Source organism: Lepus europaeus, chromosome 3 (assembly GCF_033115175.1).
Source record: "Lepus europaeus isolate LE1 chromosome 3, mLepTim1.pri, whole genome shotgun sequence".
Taxonomy (NCBI): Eukaryota; Metazoa; Chordata; class Mammalia; order Lagomorpha; family Leporidae; genus Lepus; species Lepus europaeus.
Window position 1 is genome coordinate 42,748,215 of NC_084829.1, and position 25,728 is coordinate 42,773,942.

At 42.5% G+C, this 25,728-nt stretch overlaps 1 protein-coding gene across 3 annotated transcripts in view; it reads left to right on the forward strand.

Moving 5' to 3' along the window:
* UBR2 (ubiquitin protein ligase E3 component n-recognin 2) overlaps window positions 1-25,728 on the forward strand; it is a 122,799-nt gene that overhangs the window by 90,370 nt on the left and 6,701 nt on the right. For 2 of the 3 annotated variants that reach the window (XM_062186129.1, XM_062186128.1), the window contains exons 32-43: window positions 1,114-1,275; window positions 3,003-3,103; window positions 5,135-5,213; window positions 8,634-8,782; window positions 9,216-9,271; window positions 13,361-13,457; window positions 13,683-13,750; window positions 15,132-15,267; window positions 16,865-16,955; window positions 18,017-18,147; window positions 20,646-20,754; window positions 23,540-23,596. In XM_062186129.1, the coding sequence (XP_062042113.1) occupies window positions 1,114-1,275; window positions 3,003-3,103; window positions 5,135-5,213; window positions 8,634-8,782; window positions 9,216-9,271; window positions 13,361-13,457; window positions 13,683-13,750; window positions 15,132-15,267; window positions 16,865-16,955; window positions 18,017-18,147; window positions 20,646-20,754; window positions 23,540-23,596 (1,236 nt within the window). Of the gene's footprint in view, window positions 1-1,113; window positions 1,276-3,002; window positions 3,104-5,134; window positions 5,214-8,633; window positions 8,783-9,215; window positions 9,272-13,360; window positions 13,458-13,682; window positions 13,751-15,131; window positions 15,268-16,864; window positions 16,956-18,016; window positions 18,148-20,645; window positions 20,755-23,539; window positions 23,597-25,728 lie in introns of those variants that run through there. The other variant, XM_062186130.1, reaches the window with a different exon arrangement.

A 25,728-nucleotide genomic window follows, 5' to 3' on the forward strand; every position in this document is an offset into this window, starting at 1 on the left:
GAAATACCTAGGAAATAATAATAATAATAAAGGAAACTCTAGAAAAAGGAAAAAAGACCTAAAGAAAATGTTCCATATCGTTTCTAATAAGTAACAGCTAAAATTGATTTGCTTTGTCATAGATGTAAAAGAGTAGCTTAGAAATTAGTATGTCAGGCCAGCGCCGTGGCTTAACAGGCTAATCCTCCGCCTTGCAGCACTGGCACACCGGGTTCTAGTCCCAGTTGGGGCACCGGATTCTGTCCCGGTTGCCCCTCTTCCTGGCCAGCTTTCTGCTATGGCCCGGGAAAGCAGTGGAGGATGGCCCAAGTCCTTGGGCCCTGCACCCACATGGGAGACCAGGAGAAGCACCTGGCTCCTGGCTTCGGATCAGCGTGGTGCGCCGGCCGCAGCGGCCATTGGAGGGTGAACCAGCAGCAAAAAGGAAGACCTTTCTCTCTCTCTCTCACTATCCACTCTGCCTGTCAAAAAAAAAAAGAAAGAAAGAAAGAAATTAGTATGTCAAATGTATTTTTAGTGTAGCTTTGTATCACAGTCTCCCCTTTATTCCTCCAAAAGAAAGAAGAGGATCTGTATTTATGAACAAACTGAATCAAAAAGGGGATTTTTTCAGTGGGATAGACCCTGGAAGGATAATGCTGTCTTCCTTCAGGTCCATGGTCAACAGCTCTTGATTCTGAAGCTTACTTTGTTACTTCCCAAGATTGTAATGGCTCACATCTGATGCTCAGATGTGGTAACCCTGAACTTGTTCTACATCAGTGCCATCATTGTAGCACTGTTCCCACTGACTTCCCTGAACTGCCCCCAACAAGTAGCCAACACCCTGGGGAAGTGGCCAGACAGCAGTGGCACCAGGAAATCCCATTGCTTCTCTGTGAATGCTTATTTGCAAGGCAGTTTCTTTTTTCCTGCTTTACAACTCTGAATCCATTTTTATTATTAAAATGACTCAAAAATCAATAGTGCCAGTGCCCAAATAATTCTGCTCATTTTAATATTTTCATCTCTGAAGTATCTGTGAAAACAAATTATTTAAAACATTGAAGCTTGTGACTCTTGTTGAAATAAATTGCCGTCTGTTTTGATACCTCATGTTCTCTAATTGTAAAGGTATTTTGATTCCGTTCAAGCTAAAGAACAGCGAAGGCAACAGAGGTTACGCTTACATACGAGCTATGATGTAGAAAATGGAGAATTCCTTTGCCCCCTTTGTGAATGCTTGAGTAACACCGTTATTCCTCTGCTGCTCCCTCCAAGGAATATTTTCAGCAGGTAAGTTCTAACCCATAGCGCCTTGTAATGAAGCAGTGATTTGCTATGAAGATAACGAAATAATAAGTTGAGGTAATTGCATAGTGTTTCCCAGATACTTTTCAAACTTTTTACTTAGTCATTTCTTCTGGCAGACCTATAGTAATGTGATTTTGGTTTTCAGATAGGAACAGGCCAATACCATACTCAGGAAGTTGGAATATCCCTGTGTGTTCATGAAAACTCTCTTTACTTCTGTTTTAAGTATGGCCCTCATTATCCCTAAGGGATACTCACTAAGCAGAAAAGGGGCAGCGCCGCCTGACCTTGCTGACCAGTCTAACAACTGAATTCAGTGTTTGGCAATTTTTTGGTCGGCAGTAGCTTTAGGAAGAAGACTAAAACATGAAAATCTGTTGGTGTATTTAAAATGGAAAATTCCTGTAGTTTCACCATTTTTAAGACACTTTTAGTTAATAGGACTATTGAATGTACTCATTCCAAATATAAATTGCATACTATCTACCATTCAGATCTGAACGTTATTTCTCAGTTTGGAATTATGATATCCTTCTTACATGCACAAATACTAATTTAAGTTTTAAGAATATAAATCATCTATTTCGGTACTGTTACTTTTATTCAATTCAAAGTAACGTCAGGGGCAGCCATTGTGCAACTGGGTAAATCAGTGCTTGGGATACCACATCCTGTATCTGAGTTCCTGGGGTCAAGTCCTGCTTCCACTTCCTCTCCAGCCTCCTATATATTTGCCTGGGAGGAAGAAGATGATCGCCCAACTACTTGGGTTTCTGCCACCCACAAAGGAGACTCAGGCAGAATCTGGACTCCTGGCTTCTGCCTGGCCCAGCCCCAGCTGTTGCAGGCATTTGGAAAATGAACCAGGGATAAAAGATCTCTGTCCCCATGTCTGTCGCTCTTTCAAATACATAAAACTTAAAAGTCAATTTCTCTCTTCAGTTTGGAGGGTCAAGCTTTGGTGTTTTAGTCTGTTCTACCACAAAATGTCCTTTAAATAGTAGATTTGAATGTAAGTTTATGCTTTTTCATTGTGAAAGAACAGCATGGTGCTTACCTGCACTTGAGCTGGTAAAGAAATTAGTCATTGTTGGGTTAAGGGTTTTACCTGTCACTTTTGTGGTTCAGATTTTGTTTTTCTCCCTTGAGAGTCGGCCATGGCACGGTCATAATGGAATACTGTCATAAAAAGACAGGCTTTGGAGTCTGACTGAACTGAATTTGAATGACAGCTCTATCCCTTATCTTGGCCTTAGTCGAGTTACAAAGCTTCAAACTTCAGTTTCCTCATCTGTAAGTGGGGACAGTAAAACAACCTACTTAATAGGAATATTTTGAGGATTAAATCTAGTGCTGTAAGAGGCGCACAGTAACATGCTTTACTGAGTGCTTCTCATATCATAAGCACTTAATATGTATTAGTAACACTGGTAGTTGTGGTATTTAAGAAAGTCTATTAAATTCCAGTTCTGAAAAACTGAGTGAAATTTTTAACAATGTCATTAGCATCACTTAACAAATAATATATTTTTATTTCCATTGGCCTATATCTATTCTGGTTTCTCTTCTAAATTTTCCCCTGGCTGTTTTTCTCAATATTGGAATTACATCTAAATCATATCTGTATGCCTGTGATCATTTAAGAAATCTTTTATATCTTAAACTAAGCAACAACAGTGAAGTGCTAAATGTTCTGTCATCTTTTCTAGGTTAAATTTTTCAGACCAACCAAATCTGACCCAATGGATCAGAACAGTATCTCAGCAAATAAAAGCATTACAAGCTCTTAGGAAAGAAGGAAGTGCTTCTGGTAAGCTCTGTTTTCATGTTTCCTTGAAGTCTGAGATCCTTAGAAATGTGTTTCCAGAAAATACTGTTTAAAAAGTATCTTAAAGTGAGGGGTTGGCATTGTGGTACATCAGTTTAAGCCATTGCTTGGGATGCCAGCATCCTAAATCAGAGTGCCAGTTTGAGTGCTGGCTACTCTACTTCCAGTCCAGCTGCCTGCTAATGTGCCTGGGAAGGCAGAGGAAGATGGCCCAAATGCTTGAGCCTCTGTCACTCATGGGGAAGACCCACTTGGAGTTCTGGGCTCCTTGCTTCGACCTGGCCCAGCCTAGCTATTGCTGTCACCATGTTGCCTGTTTAACTCCCTTCCAGCAGTTGGAAGATGGATCTCTCTCTCTGTCACTCTGCCTTTCCAGTAGATAAAATCTTTTCTTTTGGGGCGGGCGCCGTGGCTCACTTGGTTAATCCTCCGCCTATGGCGCCAGCATCCCATATGAATGCCGGGTTCTAGTCCCGGTTGCTCCTCTTCCAGTCCAACTCTCTACTGAGACCCGATAGGGCAGTGGAGGATGGCTCAAGTGCTTGAGTGCTTGGGCGCCTGCACCCTCATGGGAGATCAGGAAGAAGCACATGGCTCCTGGCTTTGGATTGGCGCAGTGTCAACCATAGTGGCCATTTGGGGAGTGAACCAACGGAAAGAAGACCTTTCTCTCTGTCTCTCTCTCTCACTGTCTAACTCTATCTGTCAAATTAAAAACAAAAAAATGAGATGCAAGTAAAGCAACTAGCTCAAATAAGTTGGCTCCAACATGGCATCCAGATGAACTGTACTTGACCTCCAACCTGGTGATGCCCTCACTGTAATGCATTAACTTGGTGAAACTCACTCCCCCTCTCATCTCTGTAATTTACAGTTGTCATGGCAACCCATGGAGAGAAAATGGGATGGTCCCTAATTCCCTTTAAAAAAATATATCTTTTCTTTTGAAGTATTTAAAATTGCAACCTCCCATTTAATGGTTTGACTCATTCCAGTTCTCTTTATAAGCTAAATTGTACTTTGTTACATTATTCTTTATTCCTTGAAAACTTGCAAGCTCATGTGAAGTTTATAATAAGTACTCCTCACTTAGTCCCTCATTTTACTGAAAAACTTCTGGGGGTGTGGAAGATGTAGCTGAGTACTGAAGAGCTAGCTCTGGTTCTGGTGTGTGACTCGCTCGACTGTGAGCTGGATCAGAGGCTTCTTGACACCCCACACTGCCCGTGGGGAACTGAAGAAAATGCCTTGGTCAACCAGAACAGTAGTTCGTGCTTTTTTTTTTTTTTTTTTTTTTTTTCCTTTTTTAAGATTTACTTATTTTATTTGAAAGTTACAATTACACAGAGAGAGAAGGAGAGGCAGAGAGAGAGAGAAAGAGGTCATCCATCCACTGGTTCACTCCCCAGTTGGCCGCAATGGCCAGAGCTGCACCAATCTGAAGCCAGGAGCCAGGAGCTTCCTTTTGGTCTCCCACATGGGTGTAGGGGCCCAAGGACTTGGGCCATCTTCTACTGCTTTCCCAGGCCACAGCAGAGAGCTGGATTGGAAATGAAGCATCTGGGTCTCAAACAGGTGCCCATGTGGGATGCCGGCGCTGTGATGTAGTGGGCAAAGCTGCCACCTACAGTGCCTGTAGTCCATGCTTTACATGGATGCTATGCAGGTTTCTGTTTGTGGAAATTTTTTTTTCATCCTTTTTTTTTTTTTTTTTTTTATTTCTATGACCTACATGGCAGAAATTTATAGAAACATTGTGATTTGTTTATACTAAATTGATCTTCTGTATATAAAGAGAATTGAAAATGAATCTTGATGCAAGTGGAAGGGGAGAGGGAGCGGGAGAGGCGAGGGTTGCGGGTGGGAGGGAAGTTATGGGAGGGGGAAGCCACTGTAATCCATAAGCTGTACACTGGAAATTTATATTCATTAAATAAAAGTTAAAAAAAAAAAAAAGAAAAGAAACATTGTGATTTGTTGAATAATGGTTTAAAAAAATGCCTATTTCTGTAGATACCGCCTCTTCAAAGCATGTAGAAAATGTGAATGAATTACAGCTACCTGAAGGGTTCAGGCCTGATTTTCAACCTAAGTGAGTATATTCTTTTATTCCTTTTAAATTTGGCCTATTTTAAATGAAAATTTAGTATCAACAGTTAGTAAGAATGTGATTTGGTAAGCTAGAAAGCAAAATTGTTATAAGAACTAATCTTAAATTCTGAAGTTTAAGCATTGTATGATGATATTTGTTGAAATATGTGTGTATGTATTTTTTTAAGTCGAAAAACCATGTTGCCTGTTTAACTGTTAACTACCCTCTCCTAGTCTACATTGCTGATCCCCTGCTGTGTCTCTTTATCTGGCTATCCTTAGTAATTCATTAGGACATGGAAATCCAAAGCACTCAGCTTCCCCACGAAGTCTTGTGCTTCCTTCTGACTTCCGTAGTTCTATTTATTCGCCTCACCAGCCTCTTGGTAACCCAAGATCAAAACCGAAGTATTGGGGTAGACGTTTGGCATAGTGGTTAAATCATTGCTTAATACGTTTACATCCTACATCAAGGTGCCTGGAGTCAGTGTCCAGCTCTGGCTGCTGACTCCAGCTTCTTGCAGCTGCAGATCCTGGGAGGCTGCAGTGATGGCTCGAGTAATTGAGTGCCTGCGGTGCCTGCCACCCTCATAGGAGACCTGGATTGAGTTTCTGATTGTGAGCTTTTGCCTGGACCTAGCCCCAGCAGTTGCAGACATCCTGTGGAGTAAATCAGCGTATGGAAGAGGGATTCTGTCTCTCTTTCTCTCATAAATAAGTAAATAATTTTTTTAAGATTTTATTTATTTATATTTAAAGATTTATTTATTTGAAAGGCAAAGTTGCAGAGAGGCAGAAGCAGGGGCAGAATCAGAGAGAGAGGTCTTCCATCTGCTGATTCACTCCCCAAATGGCCGCAATGGCTGGAGCTGAGCCAGTCTGAAGCCAGGAACCAGAAGCTTCATCTGGGTCTCCCATGCAGGTGCAGAGGTCCAAGCACTTGGGCCATCTTTTGCTGCTTTCCCAGGCCATTAGCAGGAAACTGGATATGAAGAGGAGCAGCTGGGACTTGAACCAGCACCTGTATGGAATGCCAGTGCTGCAGGCAGAGGCCTTAACCTTCTCTGCCACAGTGCCAGCCGCAATGAATAATTTTTTAGAGTATTTTAAACCCTATTTTACCTCACAGTCAACAGGCTTCAAAGTATAGCATAGATTCTGGAGCCACATTACTGGCCATTAGCTGTTTGACTTCGAACAAACTAATTGACCTCTCTGTACTTCAGTTCCCACATCTGTGAAGTGAGGGCACTTCTTAGGTGTTTGTAAACCATTTTTTCTGTGACTATAAATTACTTTGTCATTTTTAGTTAAATCACTTCTTAGTTTTTACATTATAACCATGTTTCCTCTGCTAAATGTGTATTATAATTATTTTTTTCCTTCGTCTACAATTTTTATCTTGCATGTGGTTAATACTTATCCTGTCATTCTCTTGTACTTGGTTTTATAGGTATGCTTTTCTATTTGCTTAGTTTTGTTTTGTTTTGTTTTGTTTTTTCCTGAATGGTTCGGTAGATCTGTCAGATTTCTAACAACTCTTCCCAAATGCTCAAACCTATCAGATGGTCTTCTCTCCTCAAATCCCTTCCTGCCCTCACCCCATCTTGCATCTTCCTGTACCAACCAGGACAGGTACAGCTATCACCCTGAGGCTTCCCTTGACCGGTGTCGTCTGGACGTGTATCTCCTTTCTTAGTTTGCCCCTCTTTTGCAGAGGTACACACTTCTGCAGCTTCCTGAGGAAGGATGTGTGGTGTTAAATTTTCTTTTCTGAAAATCTGTTTATTGAACTCATGTACATGATTAATAGTTTGAGTGTAGAATCCTAGGTTGGAAATAATGTTTAATCTAGGGCTGGCGCCATGGCTCACGTGGTTAATCCTCCACCTGCGGTGCTGGCATCCCATATGGGCGCCAGTTCTAGTCCCGGTTGCTCCTCTTCCAGTCCAGCTCTCTGCTGTGGCCCGGGAGGGCAGTGGAGGATGGCCCGAGTGCTTGGGCGCCTGCACCCACATGGGAAACCAGGAAGAAGCACCTGGCTCCTGGCTTCGAATCGGCGTAGCTCCGGCCATAGCGGCCATTTGGGGAGTGAACCAACGGAAGGAAGACCTTTCTCTCTGTCTCTCCCTCTCACTGTTTGTAACTCTACCTGTCAAATAAATAAATTTAAAAAAAATAATAATGTTTAATCTAGATTTTGAAGGCAGTGTTTTACTGATAGCTAGCATTTAGAAAAAAATATCTTTTAAAGATTTATCTATTTTATTTGAAAGTCAAATTTACACAAAGAGAGAAGGAGAGGCAGAAAAAGAAAGAGAGATCTTCCATCCGCTGGTTCACTCCCCAATTGGCCACAATGACCGGAGCTGTGCTGATCCAAAGCCAGGAGCCAGGAGCTTCTTCTAGGTCTCCCACACAGGTTCAGGGGCCCAAGGACTTAGGTCATCTTCCAGTGCTTTCCCAGGCCATAACAGAGAGCTGGATCGGAAGTGGAACAGCCAGGACCTGAACTGACACCCATATGGGATGCTGGCACTGCAGGTGGTAGCTTTACCCGCTATTCCACAGCACCAGCCCCAGCATTGAGAAATCACTGCTATTCTGATTCTGTCCCTTTATAACTTCCTTAGCTTCTGGAAATTATTGGGAACTTTTCTTTTTCTCCACTGTTTCAAAATTTTGCTATGATATTCCTTGTTAATACGAATCTTATTTTGTTCATTTTTCTAGGTTTTCAGTAAACCCTTAAATCTGAAGATTCACATCCTTCAATTCTGAGAATTTTTTATGCTTCTTAAATAATTTTCTCCTTTTAGATTTTCTGTTCTTTGAGGTGGGCCTACTATTAACTTACTGTTGGCCCTTTTGTATTGATCCTCTAGTTTTCTGCTTTCTTCATTATCTCTGTTTTCCCCCCAAGTTCTTTTTTTCTGCTTGTTTTGGTTCATCTCTTTTTCCATATGTGGTTATTGGTCCTTGGGTAACTGTTTAAGAACAAAGCACTAAGAAGCTCATTTGATACCAGGGGCTGGTGGAGCTTCCTGACTTGTGAGCCTTCCAGTGAAGCGATCAGGCCCCTGCCAAACTTTCACCTGGGACCTGTAAATGTCAAAGGGCTGAATGAACTTTAATCTGCTGGCCGTGGGTTCACAATGGGTATACCTCTCAGGATATGGGAACAGGTCATGGGTCCCACGGCTCCATGTCTACACGTTCACCCAGTGTCCTGTTTTCAACCCAAACAACGTAACTCTCGACTCAGGCAGAGACTATTTGCCTATCTCTACCCCTGCTTGCAGTTAACTCTGGATATGTTGTAAGTGGTCCAATTCCAATACAGCATAGAACTGTTAAGAAACAGCCATTTGAAGCGTGTGTGTATACTGTTTTGAGCCAATTCTATTCATGTTCACTTCAGGAACCCTTATTCTGAGAGCATAAAAGAAATGCTAACAACATTTGGAACTGCTACTTATAAGGTGGGGCTCAAGGTTCATCCCAATGAAGAGGACCCCCGTGTGCCCATAATGTGTTGGGGTAGCTGCGCATACACCATCCAAAGCTTAGGTAAGAGATGTATGATTGGGTTGCTCTTTCAGTCACAAACATACCTTGATAAGAATTTAGGTGCAGAACCATATTTTTTAAATGGGCAAAATCCTATATTTAAAATGGGCAACAATATGAAATAGAAATAATAGGAATATGAAATAACAGATGTAGAAACAGGAAGTGTGATACAGTGACAAAATGCGATTGGCAGTCAAATGAACCGTAGCAACAAAGAACTTGTATTGGTAGTGGTTATAGGATCTTGTCAGTTAAGGGAATCTGTGTTCATTTATATTTTTCATCCAAAGTTAATTCTTGTGAAGTGATTTAAAGATTCTAAAACTGAATGATGTACTTTCTGCAGAAAGGTTTTTTTGTTTTTTACTTTTAATTATGGCAAAATACACATAATATGAAACTCACCATCCCAACCGTTTTTAATCTGCAGAAAGAATTTTGAGTGATGAAGATAAACCATTGTTTGGTCCTTTGCCTTGCAGACTGGTAAGACTCAGTTGGCTCCGTTCATGAAAGGGTGAAATGGAAGTAGATGATTCAGGTCTGCTGCTTAATCTTACCAAGCTGAAATCACTGTTTTAGGCAGGTATCCAGTTTCTTTAAGGATGTAGAAGAAGTATGTTGGAGGGTTCGTTTTCCTTGCTCTTTTAGGTAGACTTCAGGAAGTAACTACTTCTCTTTTCAAGCTGTTGGGCAGAAAACTAAATAGGGTGCTTCTACTTCAGTGTTTAATGTTATAGTGAATGGGAAATGGAAACAGAACACACACTGTACCACATCTGGCCACCTTTTGTAAGCAGAACGTAAGTACATGCAGATTAGTGTCAAGCTGAGTATATTTAATGCCTAGGAAGAGGAGGAAGGAATGTGCAGGCAAGGCTTGCTGCTGTTTACTGTGTAGCCGGCATCTGACAGTGAATCGTAACAATGCCTTTGAGAGCCAAATCATCTCATTTTATTGATCTAGAATCACGTGGGGAGTTTCTAAAAACACCCAGGCCCTAGTCCTGGGCCAGTTAAGTCAGAGTCTCGGAAGATGCACCCAAACATTCAGTTTGGTTTTTTTCTGGTTTTTTTTTTTTTTTTTTTTTTTTTTTTTTTTTTTGACAGGCAGAGTGGACAGTGAGAGAGAGAGACAGAGAGAAAGGTCTTCCTTTTTGCCATTGGTTCACCCTCCAATGGCCGCTGCGGCCGGCGCACCACGCTGATCTGAAGCCAGGAGCCAGGTGCTTCTCCTGGTCTCCCGTGGGTTGCAGGGCCCAAGGACTTGGGCCATCCTCCACTGCACTCCTGAACCACAGCAGAGAGCTGGCCTGGAAGAGGGGCAACCAGCACAGAATCCGGTGCCCTGACTGGGACTAGAACCCGGTGTGCCAGCGCCGTGGGCGGAGGATTAGCCTGTTGAGCCACGGCGCCGGCCCCAAGCATTCATAGTTTTTAAAAGCTTCCTAGGAGCCAGGATTGAGAAAACCTCTGGTGTCAGACCTAGCCAAGAAACAAAAACCAGTGTAGAAAATATAGTTAAGTGTGATTACTCATCAACTAATGTGCTAGCTTTTGTTTCTGTTGCAAACAGAATCTCAGCACTTTTTTTTAAATGTCTTTTTTTTTTTTTTTTTTTTTTTTTTACAGGCAGAGTGGATAGTGAGAGAGAGAGACAGAGAGAAAGGTCTTCCTTTTTGCCATTGGTTCACCCTCCAATGGCTGCTGCGGCCAGCGCATCGTGCTGATCCGAAGCCAGGAGCCAGGTGCTTCTCCTGGTCTCCCATGCAGGTGCAGGGCCCAAGGACTTGGGCCATCCTCCACTGCCTTCCCAGGCCATAGCAGAGAGCTGGCCTGAAAGAGGGGCAACCAGGATAGAATCCGGCACCCCGACCGGGACTAGAACCCGGTGTGCCGGCGCCGCAAGGCGGAGGATTAGCCTGTTAAGCCACGGCGCCAGCCTTTAATGTCTTTAAGAATAAAGATTCTATAACATGATTGGGAGTTGTACATTAAAATACTCTTGGAACTTTTAAAAAATATATGGATAGCCAGGCCTCTTTGGATTCACTGGATTGCAATGTAACAGAGCCTGAATTGTACCTTTTTTCTTTTCAACTTTATTTGAACAGTGAGATCTTCTTCCATCCACTGATTCACTCTCCAAATGCTTACAACATCCAGGTCTGAGCCAGGACACATCCAGGAGCTCAGAATGCAATCTGGGTCTCCCACCATGGTCGGCAGGGACTCAGATCTTTGCGCCATCATTTGTTGCCTCCTAGGGTGCCCGTTAGCAGGAAGATGGATTAGAAGTAGAGGAGCTGGGAGTTGAATCAGACACTTTGATATGGGATTTGCGCATCCCAAACAGCGTCTGACTGCTGTACCAAACACCTACCCCATGAATTGTATCTTTCTGGTCAATCAGCAAAACAGTAATTCACATCGGTCTTGGCTGTAATATGATATGTGATCTTGGGTCTATATACTTCAGACTGCCCTCTCTGGATACTATTGCCTCTTCTGCATCTGTTTTTTCCTGCTCATGTGGTTTCTGTATTAATGTACAGTCACTTTACCTTCATTAACTTCCTCATGTTAAACCAGCCTTGCATTTCTGAAAAAATCCCAATTTGGTCATGTATATAAGGAGGCCTCAAAAAGATTTTTACATCCGTTTTCATAAGAGGGATACTCATTACTTACCTATCTTGTAATGTTTTGCTATACAAAATTATACTGATCTTATAAAATAGGGGCAGGAAGTCTTTTCTGCCAAGGACCATTTGGATAATTATAACATCATTCACAGGTTATACAAAATTACCAGTTTAAAAATTAGCCTGCTATAGATTTATTGAATTTCAACTCCCACCCGTGATTATCTTGGTAGGGCTAGACTAAATGATTTCACAGACCTTAAATGCAGTCTATTTTTTTTTTAATTTGTTTATTTATTTGAAAGTCAGAGTTACAGGGAGACAGAGAGGTCTTCCTGTTCCTGGTTCACTCCCCCAAGTGGCTACATTGGCCAGGGCTGGACCAGGCCAAAGCCAGGAGTCAGGAGCTTCTTCTGGGTCTCCCATGCAGGTACAGGGACCCAAGCATTTGGGCCATTTTCCGCTGTTTTCCCATGTGCGTTAGCAGGGAGCTGGATCAGAAGTGGAACAGCTGGAACTTGAAATATGGGATACAGGCGTTGCATATAGCAACTTCACCTGTTACACCACAGTGCCAGACCCTGTTTTGTTTTTGAGCCAAATAACATTTTGGAAAATACAAAATAAGCTGATGGACCAGTATTGTGGCATAGCAAGTAAAGCCGCTGCCTGTAATACTGGCATTCCAATATTGGTGCCGGTTTGAGTCCCAGCTTCTGCATTTCCAGTCCAGCTCCCTGCTGATGAACTGGGAAAACAGCAGAGGATGTCCCAAGTCCTTGGGCCTGCACCCATGTGGGAGACCCAGAAAGAAGCTCCTGGCTCCTGGTTTCAAGCTGGCCCAATTCTAGCCATTATAGCCATTGGGGAATGAACCAGACAACGGAAGACCTGTCTCTCTCTGTCTCTCCCTCTCTTCCTCTGTAACGCTGCTTTTCAAATAAATAAATAAATCTTTAAAAAAGCAAATAAGCCAAAAGATCTCTACTTCCAGCTCCAGTGGGCATAAGTTCTTCTAGCACAGTGGTAGGCTTACCTGGCTGCCCATCAGAAGCTCTTAGGGAGCTTTAAAATATATCAATGCCAAGGCCCTGCTCCCAGGGAGTCAGATGTAGTTTCTCACTGATGAGACCTGAGTTAAGAACTTTACTCTAGCCCAGGTTTGCTGCACCTGCCCTGTCTATAACAGATTTTGCTGACTACAGACATTCTGATTTGGGCAACCATCTGATTACACATAATTTTCCCAAAACTTCCTACATTTTAGAGCTTTTTAGAATACATATAAAGAAATACTGCATCATGGGGCCAGCGCTGTAGCGTAGCTGGTAAAGCCGTATCCTCCAGTGCTGGCATCCCATATGGGCACTGGTTCGAGTCCCAGCTGCTCTACTTCCAATCCAGCTGTCTGCTATGGCCTGGGAAAGCAGTAGAAGATGACCCAAGTCCTTGGGTCCCTGTACCAGTGTGGGAGACTTGGAAGAAGCTCCTGGCTCCTGGCTTCAGATTGGCGCAGCTCCAGCTGTTGCAGCCAATTAGGAAATGAACCAGTGGATGGAAGACCTCTGCCTCTCCCTCTCTCTGCCTCTCCTTCTCTCTCTGTATAACTCTTTCAAATAAATAAATTTTAAGAAAGAAAGAAATCCTGCATGAGCTTCTTGAGAGTATCTGTTGCTCTCTGACCTAATACATGTTATCCCAGAAGAACCAGCACCAACGAGATGGCTTTGGTTTGTGCAGCACAGAATCAGACTGTTCGCATCCCGTTCATTCTGCTACAAGCATGTCATTAAAGATGTCAGAGATTCAGTTGCATATCTTTAGAGAGATACATTGCACTTCCAGCTATACTTGAACTAGCATTCCTGAAAGACGAGAACTACTTCATGTGTTGGCTTCTTTGTCATTTGTGTCAGTTTCTTTATTTCAGGATGACTGTCTGAGGTCACTAACAAGATTTGCAGCAGCTCATTGGACAGTGGTGTCGCTCTCAGTGGTGCAAGGACACTTTGGAAGACTTTTTGCATGTACGTATTGATAATATTGTGATGTATGTTATGATAATTTCTCATCTTCTAAAATTTTGTCTTTACTTGCATAGCTTTTCAGTTATTTTTGGTAGTACTGTTTTTTTATATTTAAGCTCTAACTTTTAAATTCATAAATATCTTACAAAAAGATAAACTAGATTATATGAATTTTAACTTGCATCAACATGAAATATGCTAATGTGTTGTTCTTTAATTCTTTAGCATTGGTGCCTAATGATAGCCATGAAGATCTTCCATGCATATTAGATATCGACATGTTTCATTTATTGGTAGGTATTTTGCTGTTAGTCTAGAGTTCTCTTCGTTATACTATATAACTTTGCCTTAGGTTTGGTGAGTAGTGTAGAGGCACAAAGGAGTCAGTCATATGATACTATTCTTACCCCTTCTGGGTGTAATTATTTTATGATGAGTCTCAAAAAGAAATACTAAGAAGCCTAGGGGTGGGAAAACAGCAGAGGATGTCCCAAGTCCCATGTCCCAGCAGTCAAGCCACCACTTGGGACTGCCTTGTGTTCCATATTGAAGTGCTCACGTTCAAGTCTCAGCTCTGCTTCAGTTACAACTTCCTGTTAATGCACACTCTGAAAGACACCAGGTAGTAGCTCAATTAGTTCCCTGCCACCCACTCTAGAGACCTAGATTGAGTTCTGGGCTCCTGGCTTTGGCCCAGCTCAGCCCTTGCTGCTGTAGGCATTTGGAGAGTGAAACAGTGTATGGAAGATCCGTCTCTGTCTCTCTGCCTTTCAAAGAAAAACATTTTTTTCAAGGAGCCTAGAACTTGACCTGGATATTTAGACATATTTTATTTTGTAGCCAAGGTAGTAATACTACTTACTGACAGTCTGTTTCTGTGATTCAGAGAAAGTCTGCTTTCTGAGCTGGCCAAGCAGTGTGTGGCTGTATTTCAGGCCCACCTCAACTGGCTCGCTTTCCCAGGCCCCAGATTACACCACCATACACAGCAGCCCCAAGTGCAGTCCCCTTAACCTCTGCACCTCAGATTCTGTACCTGTAAGTTGGTTAGTACTGACCTCATATGATTGTTTCAGAACTGAATCGATTAATCCATGTAAAGAGTTTTGAGCAAATCTATCCCTAATAAGTGTCGGCTGTTGTTCCCGTTGCTATTCCTAAAGTCACCACCACTAGCACCACCATACAGGCAGTAAGAGGCTAACAGAGAGCTAGCATTTATTGTGTGCCTGCTGTTTTCACAGACATCTGCATTTAGTCCTATGTCCCTACTTCTGAGATTTTCTAGACACATACATGTTATCTCTAATTTTCAAATAGGGAAACTGAGGTTCAGAAGTGTTAACTTCCCTGTAAAAGTTCATAAGAGAAGGAGCTGAGATTCTTACCTAGATCTTTGTGAGTCCAAAACCCATGCTTTATCTGCTCATTCACTGCAGATATTTCAAATGTTACTAACAATCAACTATGTATAGGGGGCCCACGGGACAAGACTCTGTTAACTCTTAAGTCATTTCCTCTCACCAGTCTAGTGGGTTCTCCAATGTGTATGCCATGTAAGAGTGAAGTCTCAGCGGGAGGGCCTGAGCTTGGAAGGGCTCACAGGAAGAAGATGGGAATGTACTTAGCTGAAAGGGAAGGCGGTGTTTCTGACGGTCTGCGTTTGGTGTCTAGGTGAGCTTGGTGCTTGCTTTCCCCACGCTGCAGTGTCAGGATTTTTCAGGGATCAGCCTTGGCACTGGAGACCTTCACATTTTCCATCTGGTCACTATGGCACACATCGTTCAGATCTTGCTGACCTCGTGCACAGGTAACTCTGGCCCTTTTGTCAGCTTCCCGGAGGAAGTCCTTGCGTTGTGTCAGTTTAAAAAAATACATATTAGGGGCCGGCGCCGTGGCTCACGAGGCTAATCCTCCGCCTTGCGGCGCCGGCACACCGGGTTCTAGTCCCGGTCGGGGCACCGATCCTGTCCCGGTTGCCCCTCTTCCAGGCCAGCTCTCTGCTGTGGCCAGGGAGTGCAGTGGAGGATGGCCCAAGTGCTTGGGCCCTGCACCCCATGGGAGACCAGGAGAAGCACCTGGCTCCTGCCATCGGATCAGCGCAGTGCGCCGGCCGCAGCGCGCTACCGCGGCGGCCATTGGAGGGTGAACCAACGGCAAAGGAAGACCTTTCTCTCTGTCTCTCTCTCACTGTCCACTCTGCCTGTCAAAAAATAAATAAATAAATAAAATACATATTAGGGCCCTGCGCTGTGGCTTACTTGGCTAATCCTCCGCCTGCGGCAACGGCATCCCATATGGGTGCCAGTTCTAGTCCCAGTTGCTCCTCTTCCAGTCCAGCTCTCTGCTGTGGCCCAGGGCAGTAGAGGATGGCCCAAGTGCTTGGGCCCTGCACCCGCATGGGAGACCAGGAGGAAGCACCTGGCTCCTGGATTCGGATCGGCACAGCGCCGGCTGCAGCAGCCATTTTGGGGGTGAACCAACAGCAGGAAGACCTTTCTCTCTGTCTCTCTCACTGTCTGTAACTCTACCTGTCAAATAAATAAATAAAATCTTTTAAAAAAATACATATTAGAGGAAAAGGTGTTTGGATTAGAATAATATGGAAATTATAATTAGACTACTTTTTACCCCCATGTGAAAAATTTTGAAGCAAATTTCTTGCTCCTATTACAATCAGCAAGTGGTGTGAATGTTTTTATTTATTTCCTAACTTCAGTGATATTTGGTCACATAGTAGTTAAACTCCTTAGGATTTATGTTTACGAATGCTGCCTTTAACTTACATGTTTGTTCATTCTCCCTGGGTTCATTATTAAATTATATGTTACAGGGCAGGCATTTGGCTTAACAATTAAGATGCCAGTTGGGGTGCCTGCTCCCATATCTGAGTGCCAGAATTCAAGTTCCAGCTCTGCTAAAGTGGTCCCCAACAGGCAGCAGGTCATGGCCCAAGTAGTTAGCTCTCTGCCACTTGCATGGGAGACCTGGGTTGGCTTCCCAGCTCCTAGCGTGGGCCTGGGTTCTGCCATCGCAAGCATTCAGAGAGTGAACCAGAAAATGGGAGTTCTCTCTCCCTCTCTTTCTCTCTGTCTGCCTCTCAAATTAAAGAAGAATAATAATAAAATTTAAATTATGTCTTACATTCAAACTTCAATTTGTTTAAATATTTGAGGAAAGTAGATTTAGCTGATGTTACCCACAGCAAGCCAGTTGGCTCCTTGATCTAACAGAGATCAATACTGTGCTCATACTTGAAAGATTAAAATTCTGCATATTTAGTGGGAATGCTTCATGTTGTACATTAGTATATGAATATATTTAAGTGCTTAAGTGATGTTATCATCAATGCTTTTAACAACACACAATTGGAAAATACAGAGTACTAGTAGTTCTTTGTCTTCCAGAGGAGAATGGCATGGATCAAGAAAATCCCACTGGTGAGGAAGAACTAGCAGTTCTTGCTTTGTATAAAACAGTTCGCCAGTATACAGGAAGGTAAGATGGTGATCTTCATATGATAGGCATTTCCCTAAATACCAGTAGGTGATAGCATAAGGATGGATTTAATTTGCTAGTTGGGAGAAATTGGTGTCTGCTGACATGTTTGGAGTGACCTCCTGGACTTCTCTAACTATTCTTATACTCACATGAGTGGAGGTCTCTGAAGAAAGGGTGATTATGGGCAGAGCTTCCCATGTTGTTTGGCTGTGGAACACTTTATTTGCTCAGAGGACCTGGTACGGGCTAGTAGGGCCGGAATGGAATGTACTTTGGGAAGTCACTGTTGTAAAATATGACATCTCATTAGGAATTTTAAAATTCAAATTCAGTTGGCGTAATTTTTATTAAAGTAGTACCCATGAGTAGCAAGAGTGAAGTGAAATGATTAGAATTACATATATTGTTGGAGGCATGATCATTCAGTTCACAGTTTCATTTCGCTTTTTAGCAGTAGATGTCAAGAGGCTGTAAAACTTCCATTGTCTGACTAAACGATCCTCATTTCTGAAAATCTGCATTAACAAAATAACCCAACTTGCAATTTACATGCAAAGATGTAAATTCTGATACTATTTATGTTTGCAAAGAACTAAAGGTAATCTGAATGCTTGCAGGAATAGTTTTGTGTAAGTTATGATTGTGTGTTCCAAAGTATTATACATCAATATAAAATTAAGGCTTATAATATCCTAAAAATACGTTAATTTTCAATTCCATATATTTTAGTTGCAACTATATAAGACAAATCAGTACTAAAACAGTTTGCAAGAATAATGCCTGCTGATACAAGGTGCTAGAATTATGAAGTTTTTCATTTTCCAGATTTTCTCTTTCTGTTGCCTCAGGTTATTGCTATCATAAATTTTAATAGCAGCATTGGAGACTATATCCCCATCCCTACCTGGCATCTATGGCCAGGACTAGCAATTAATCCACTCCTGTTAAGTGTCAGCACTGTCAGTTCCAGATGGCAGTCATCTCTGCCTTGATCTTACGCTGTAAGTAGAATGACCTTTTCTTCTTAAGTGACCCAGTGATCATTTTCTCTTTTTCAGTGCCTTGAGAGGAACACCCTCTGGCTGGCACCTGTGGAGGACTGTCAAGGCTGGAGTCATGCCTTTCCTGAAGTGTTCTGCTCTGTTTTTTCATTACTTAAATGGAGTTCCTTCCCCACCTGACTTTCAAGGTGATTTCAGATTTCTTTCAAAATGTAGGAATGTTGGTTGTCTTTGGCCCTAACACTCTAGAATTAAGGTGACTTGAAAGTTTATATGGAAGCTAATTGACTGTGGTGATGTACACATTTATGGATAAAAATGCATATTTGCAAAGACACTTCAAAAACTTCCTGGAAATGCATGTTATGGAAAAACGATGCAGAGCTGTCAAAAGATTTTTTTTGCACAAAAATGAACTCATCTTTTTTTTTTTTTTTTTTAAGATTTATTTATTTATTTCAAAGTCAGAGTTACACAGAGAGAAGAGAAGCAGAGAGAGAGAGAGGTCTTCCATCGATGTTTCACTCCCCAGTTGGCCACAACAGCCAGAGCTGCACTGATCTGAAGCCAGGAGCCAGGAGCTTCTTCTGGGTCTCCCACACGGGTACAGGAGCCCAAGGACCTGGGCCATCCTCTATGGATTTTCCAGGCCATAGCAGAGAGCTGGGTCAGAAGTGGAGCAGCCAAGTTTCGAACCAGCGCCCATATGGGATGCCAGTGCTTCAGGCCAGGATGTTAACCCGCTGTGCCACAGCATCGGCCCCTGAACTCATCTTTTGATTCCATTTTCTGCAAACTTTTTTTAAAAAGATTTATTTATTGGAACTGGCACTGGCGTAGTGGGTAAAGCCACTGCCTGCAGTTCCAGCATCCCATATGGGCGCCGGTTCAAGTCCCGGCTGCCCCATTTCTGATTCAGCTCTCTGCTATGGCCTGGGAAAGCAGTGATAGATGGCCCAAGTCCTGGGCCTCTGCACCTGCGTGGGAAGACCGAAGGAAGCTCCTGGCTCCTGGCTTCAGATCAGCACAGCTTTGGCCATTGCAGCCAACTGAGGAGTAAACCAGCAGATGGAAGATCTCTCTCTGTCTCTGCCTATCCTTCTCTCTCTGTGTAACTCTGCCTTTCAAATAAATAAATCTTTTTTTTTCTTTTTAAAGATTTATTTATTTATTTGAAAGGCAGAGTTACAGAGGGGCAGAGGCAGAGGGAGAGGTCTTCCATCTGCTGATTCACTCCACAATTGGCCTCAACAGCCAGAGCTGGGCCAATCTGAAGCCAGGAGCCAAGAGCTTCTTCCTGGTCTCCCATGTGGGTGCAGGGCCACAAGGACTTGGGCCATCTTCCACTGTTTTCTCAGGCCATAGCAGAGAGCTGGATTGGAAGTGGTGCAGCCAGGACTCAAACCAGCGCCCATATGGGATGCCAGCACTGCAGGTGATGGCTTTGGTTGCTGTGCCACAGCACCGCCCCCCTCCCTTTTTTTTTTTTTTAAGATTTATTTATTGTATTTGAAAGGCAGAGTTACAGAGAGAGAAGGAGAAAGAGAGAGAGAGAGAGATCTTCCATCCACTGTTTTACTCCCCAAATATCCACAACAGCCAGAGCTGAGCCAATCAGGAGCCAGAAACTTCTTCCAGGTCTCCCATGTGGGTGCAGAGCCCAAATACTTGAGTCATCTTCCACTGCTTTCCCAGGCTCATTAGCAGGAAGCTAGATTAGAAGTGGAGCAACTGATACTCAAACAGGCACACATATGGGATGCTGGCACTGCAGGCAGGAACTGTTTGCTACACCACAGCGCCAGCCCATCTGCAAACTTTTTGAAGTACACTTTTATCTCTGCTTTCGTCTGGATCTCAGTAAATATATTGTTAAATTTCTGCATAAATGTTTTTACATTTGTAAAGCACTTCTCCCATAAAGATCTTAATTTTGCTTTCAGCTGTTAACTTGTTCAATTATATTATTTATAAACTGAGTTCTTCAAATTTTAAAAAAGTAAAAATTGGTCATTTGTGTCATTTTTAATTTGGAACATGCATAGCATTAAAATTCAGCATCCCCATAATTGCACATAAAGTTGATCTTAATGTGAGAATCAGTTTGCTATTTCAGTTGTTTTCTGTGCTCTGTTTTGATTCATTTCATAACAGCTGTGTAAAGGTAGACTTGATTGTGTCTGTTTTCTCACAGTACCTAGCACTGGTTGTAGGGTACCTGCACACGATGCTGTTCTCTCGAAGTTTACTGAGTGATATCCATTCTTTGGATTGCCCACACACCATACAGAATTGTTTAGACTTGCAGATTACTTCCAGTGAGGATTATTGCTCTTTGTCTCTCTCTCGATAAAACTATCTTACTTTTCCAGAGCACCCTTGCATTATTTTTGCCATTTAATGTTCACAGTAACCCCATGAAGTAGATTGAGAATTTTGCAAAAGGTACACCTAAGCACCAGGATATTGTAACCAAATGTGGTGTAGGAATCACTCTCTCCATTGTGTCCTTCCCATGAACCCCTTTCATATTCCATTCTACTGACTTCCTACAAGTAAAATACCTAGCAGATTTGAATTTTTCCATCATACTTGTTGTTTCTTTTGCTGTACTATTATTTATTTCCATGCAGAATGTACTGTTGTTGGTTATATTCATTAATCTTTTCTTTTTCTCCTTTTGCAGCTTCTGGAACAAACAATTTTGAACATTTATGTAACTATCTTTCCCTACCAAACAATCTCATTTGCCTTTTTCAAGAAAATAGTGAGATAATGAATTCACTGATTGAAAGGTAATGATTATGCACCTTTTTTTATTGTACTAATAAGTTGTATGGAAGTAGACTTTGGTTTTCGCATCATAACAAAATCTTCAAATAGTCAGCCTGTCAGAATGCAGCACATACAGCCCAAACTTTTTAGCGAAGGGTTTGGCTAAGCCCTTTTAGCGCAGGGTTTGGCTAAGCCTTTTTAGCACAGGGTTTGGCTTTTGTATGAAATTTGCCAGCCTAGTGGGTGGCATAAGCAGATTTCCATAGAAAAGGAGTAATGGCAGAAATGTTTACTTCCTCACATGAACTTGTTAACTTCTTCTTCTTTACGATTTATTTATTTATTTGGTTGGTTGGTTGCTTGGTTAAAAGGCACTGTGACACTGAAAGAGAACCAGGCAATACGGGCATTGTACAGGCACAGCAGGTTAAGCCACTGCTTGTGATGCCAGCATTCCATATGAGTGTTGGTTTGAATCTCAGCTGTTCCACTTCCCTGCTAATGTGCCTGGGAAAGCAGTGGATGATGGCCCAAATGCTTGGGCCCCTGTCACCCAATGGGAGACCAGTATGGAGTTCTAGGTCCCTGGCTTCAGTCTGGCTCTGCCTGACCATCACAACCATTTGGGGAGTGAACTGACAGATGGTAGATCTCTTTACCTCTCTTTGTAACTCTAATCTTTTAAAAAAAGAGAGAGATCTTTCATCGCTCTTCTTGGGGTTCACTCCCCAAATGTCTGCAACAGCCAGGATTAGGCCAGGTTAGAGCCAGAAGCCAAAAACTCCATCTTAGAACTCCCACATGGGTAGCAAGAACCCAAGCACTTGGGCCATCATCAACTACTTCCCATGCAAATTAGCAGGGAGCTGGATTGGAAACGAAGTAGCCAGGACTCAGACTAGCACTTCAGTATGAGATGCAGGTATCCCAAGCAGAGGCTTAATTTGTGCCACAACTCCTTCCCTGCTTATTAAGTTTTTTAAAAGTGAAAGAACCCTTAAGGATTATGTAGTATAATACCCTCACTTTATATTTGAGAAAATTGAAGTCTAAAGAAATTGACCTGTGAATCATGTCAAGTTAGTAGCTGAATTAAGATATACAGCTGTTGTCCCCACAAAACAGGAGAAAATATTTGCAGATCATACATCTCATAAGGGATAAACATTCAGAGTATATATATCCAGAACTCCTGCAACACAACAATGTAAAAGATAAAACAACCCAACTACAAAATGAGCAAAGAACTAGAATAGGCATCTCTTCAAAGGAAGTATACAAATGGCCAATAAGCACATGAAAAGATGATTTCTATCACTATTCATTGGGAAAATGCAAGTCAGAACAGTAAGATTCCACTCATACATTATGATTTTTTTTTTATTTTAAAAAGGAAAATAAATTTTCAAAGAATATGGAAAAATTGGTATCCTTGCAGATTGCTAAGGAGAAGAAAAAACAATAGAGCCCATGCTGTGGGAAGCAATATGACAGTTTCTCAAAAAGTTAAACACAGAACTTCTTTATGATCCAGCAGTTCCACTTCTAGGGATGTATTGCAACACAATTGAAAGCAGGGACCCAAATCAGTACATACACCTAAGCCCATGTTCATAGCAACATTACTCAAAATAGCCAAAAGGTGGAAGCAACACAGATGTCTGTCAGCAGATAAAACACACACACACACACACACAGGAATATTATTCAGCCCTCAAAAGAAAGGAAATTTCTGACACTACAGCATGATTGCACTTTGAGAATATTGTGCTAAGTGAAATAAGCAAGTCTCAAAAAGACAAATATGGTGTAATTCCCTCCTAATGAGATGCCTATTATAGTTAGACTCACAAAACAGAAAATGGAGCAGTCGTGGCCAGAGATAGGAAGCGCGGGGCTAATGTTCAGTGGGTACAGAGTTTCATTCGAAGAAGTTAGAGCTGGACAGTGGTGATAGTTGGACAGCAGTGTGAATCTATTTAATGGCATAGAACTGTATATTTAAAAATGAATAAAAATAATGTTCTAGCTCTAGATAATATGAGCCTGTCATTAATTTGGACCAGTTTTTCTAGAGTGTCCAAAGTAGTGGAGTAATAATATATGTAGCCACAAATTTTAATATATGAAGCATTCTGGCTTTTAAGAAATAACTGATTTTTAAAATGTTGCAGGCAAAGTATGGCTTATTTTACTGACATAAATTTGAAAGTTTATTGAAAATCTAAGATGAGTTTATTTTGATATAAAAAAATTTTAAATTCTTCCATCTTTTTTTTTTAAATATTTATTTATTTTAAAGGCAGAGATACAGGGAGAAAAGGAGAGAGAGAGATCTTCTGTCCACTGGTTCACTCCCCAAATGGCCCTAGCAGCCAGGGCTAGGCCAGGAGCCAGAAGCTAGGAGCTTCTTCCAGGTCTCCCACATGGCTGCATGGACCCAAACACTTGGGCCATCTTCCAGTGCTTTCCCAGGTGAATTAGCAGGGAGCTGGATTGGAAGTGGAGCGGCTGGGACATGAACCAGCACCTATATAGGATGCCGGTGCCACAGAAGGCGACTTAACCTTCTACACCATAACACCAGCCCTTCATTTTTTCATAAAGCACATTTTTGTGACCTTTTTGAAGACTTATTTGCATAGATTTCAAATTTTTTTGCACCAAAATAAATTTCTAAATTCATTTTCTAAAAATTATTTGAAGTATAACATTAATTCAAGAAGATGCCTCTTTTTGGCTATAGAAGGAAAAAATTTCCTTTAAAAAGTAAAAATGTTTTTTTTTCCTCCGCTTATGTTAAAGTTGGTGTCGTAACAATGAAGTCAGAAGATACCTAGAAGGTGAAAGAGATGCTATAAGGTAAGTTACATTGTCAGAGACTTGCTTGCTGGTGGGAGGCAGGGAGGAAGCAGGACTTAAGTGCAGTTTTCCTTCAAAACAAACTTCATAAGCTTTCAGTAGTACAAAAGGGGAGGACAACTTGCCACCTTTGTACTTTTTTCTTAGTCTGAACATGAGAGTTTGAAAAAGTCAGAATTATGAGCATAAATGTACTACATTATTAATATTCTTAGCAGAGGAAGAAAATAACAAAGTAACCATGTTTTGAAATATTTTCTTTGATTTATTTGAGAGGCTGAGTTACAGAGATAGGGAAAGACAGAAAGAGAGGTCTTCCATCTGCTGGTTCATTCCCTAAATGGCTGCAGTGGCTGGAGCTGGGCTGATCCAAAGCCAGCAGCCAGGAGCTTCTTCAGGGTCTCCCACACGGGTGTACTTGGGCCATCTCTACTGCTTTCCCAGGCCATTAGCAGGGAGCTGGATTGGATGTGGAGCAGCTGGGACTTGAACTGCCTCCCATATGGGATGCCAGCACTGCAGGCAGAGGTCTAACCTACTATGCCATAGCTTTGACCCCAGAATATTTTCTTTAAAAACATGTAGGTCTCTTCTAAGTTTTTCTTAGCTCTGTATTTTTTTTGTCTTTTATTGTAGAAAATTTCCAACTTTGAAAGTACAGGGGCTGGTGCTGTGGCTCACGTGGTTAATCCCCCACCTGCAGTGCCGGCATCCCATATGGGCGCCGGTTCTAGTCCTGGTTGCTCCTCTTCCAGGCCAGCTCTCTGCTGTGGCCCGGGAGGGCAGTGGAGGATGGCCTAAGTGCTTGGGCCCCTGCACCCGGGTGGGAGACCAGGAGGAAGCTCCTTGCTCCTGGCTTCAGATCAACATAGCTCCGGCCGTAGCTGCCATTTGGGGGGTGAACCAACGGAAAGGAAGACCTTTCTCTCTGTCTCTCTGTCTCTCTCTCACTGTCTAACTCTACCTGTCAAATTAAAAAAAAAAAAAAAAGAAAAGAAAATGCAAAGGACAGTAGAATGAGGCTCCACATATTTGTCACTCACTCTCAGTAACTGTCCGGTCACAGCTCACGAGTCTTTATCTTTCTCCATTCCTGTTTGCATTAGCTGTGTTGTGATTGTGTGGTACAGAGAACTCTCCCAGGTTGTGGCAGCTGTGTTCCTCTGTCAGCTCCTTAGCTCTGCTAAACACATTCTCTCTAAAAATTGAGTCTGGAGATTATCTCTTCTACTTGTTTGTTGTTTTTGTGGTTTTTTTTGTTTGTTTGTTTGTTTGACAGGCAGAGCGGACAGTGAGAGAGAGAGAGAGACAGAGAGAAAGGTCTTCCTTTTTGCCATTGGTTCACCCTCCAATGGCCGCCACATCGCGCTGATCCGAAGCCAGGAGCCAGGTGCTTCTCCTGGTCTCCCATGCGGGTGCAGGGCCCAAGCACCTGGGCCATCCTCCACTGCACTCCCGGGCCATAGCAGAGAGCTGGCCTGGAAGAGGGGCAACTGGGACAGAATCCGGCACTCCAACAGGTGGAGGATTAGCCTAGTGAGCCACGGCGCTGGCCCTACTTGTTTGTTTTTATACATCCAGAGATGATAACACCCCAATTGATTTGGTTGAACCATATTAAATTCCAGTTTTTATGTAAGTCAAAAGTGGTTGAATCATGAATTTCATATGGTTCAACCCTGCAGTGAGAAAACTCTTCTAGAGCAGCATAGAGAGAGACAGGAAGATATATCTGGCAGGGTGGGGAAGCTTTTTTCTACCAAGGGCCATTTGGATATTTGTGATAGCATTCATAGGCCATATAACATTATCAGCTTTAAAATGAGCCTGCTATAGATGTATTGAATTCCAAGTCCTGCCTGCAATTGCCTTGGCAGGGCCAGAGCAAATGATTTCTCAGGCCTTACTTATATAGCCCATGGACTGGATATTCCCCACCCCTGAGAGATCTCCCTTCCTCTGGGGCAGGCCACAGCTTGGAGTGGGAACCCAAAACAGTTCTGCCACGTGGGTAGCAGGGACACAACACCTGAGCCATCAGCGGCTGCCTCCCAGAGCAGACATTAGCAGGAATCTGGAGTGGAGCTGGGACTAGAGCCCAGGCACTCTGACAGGGGATGTGGGCATTCCAG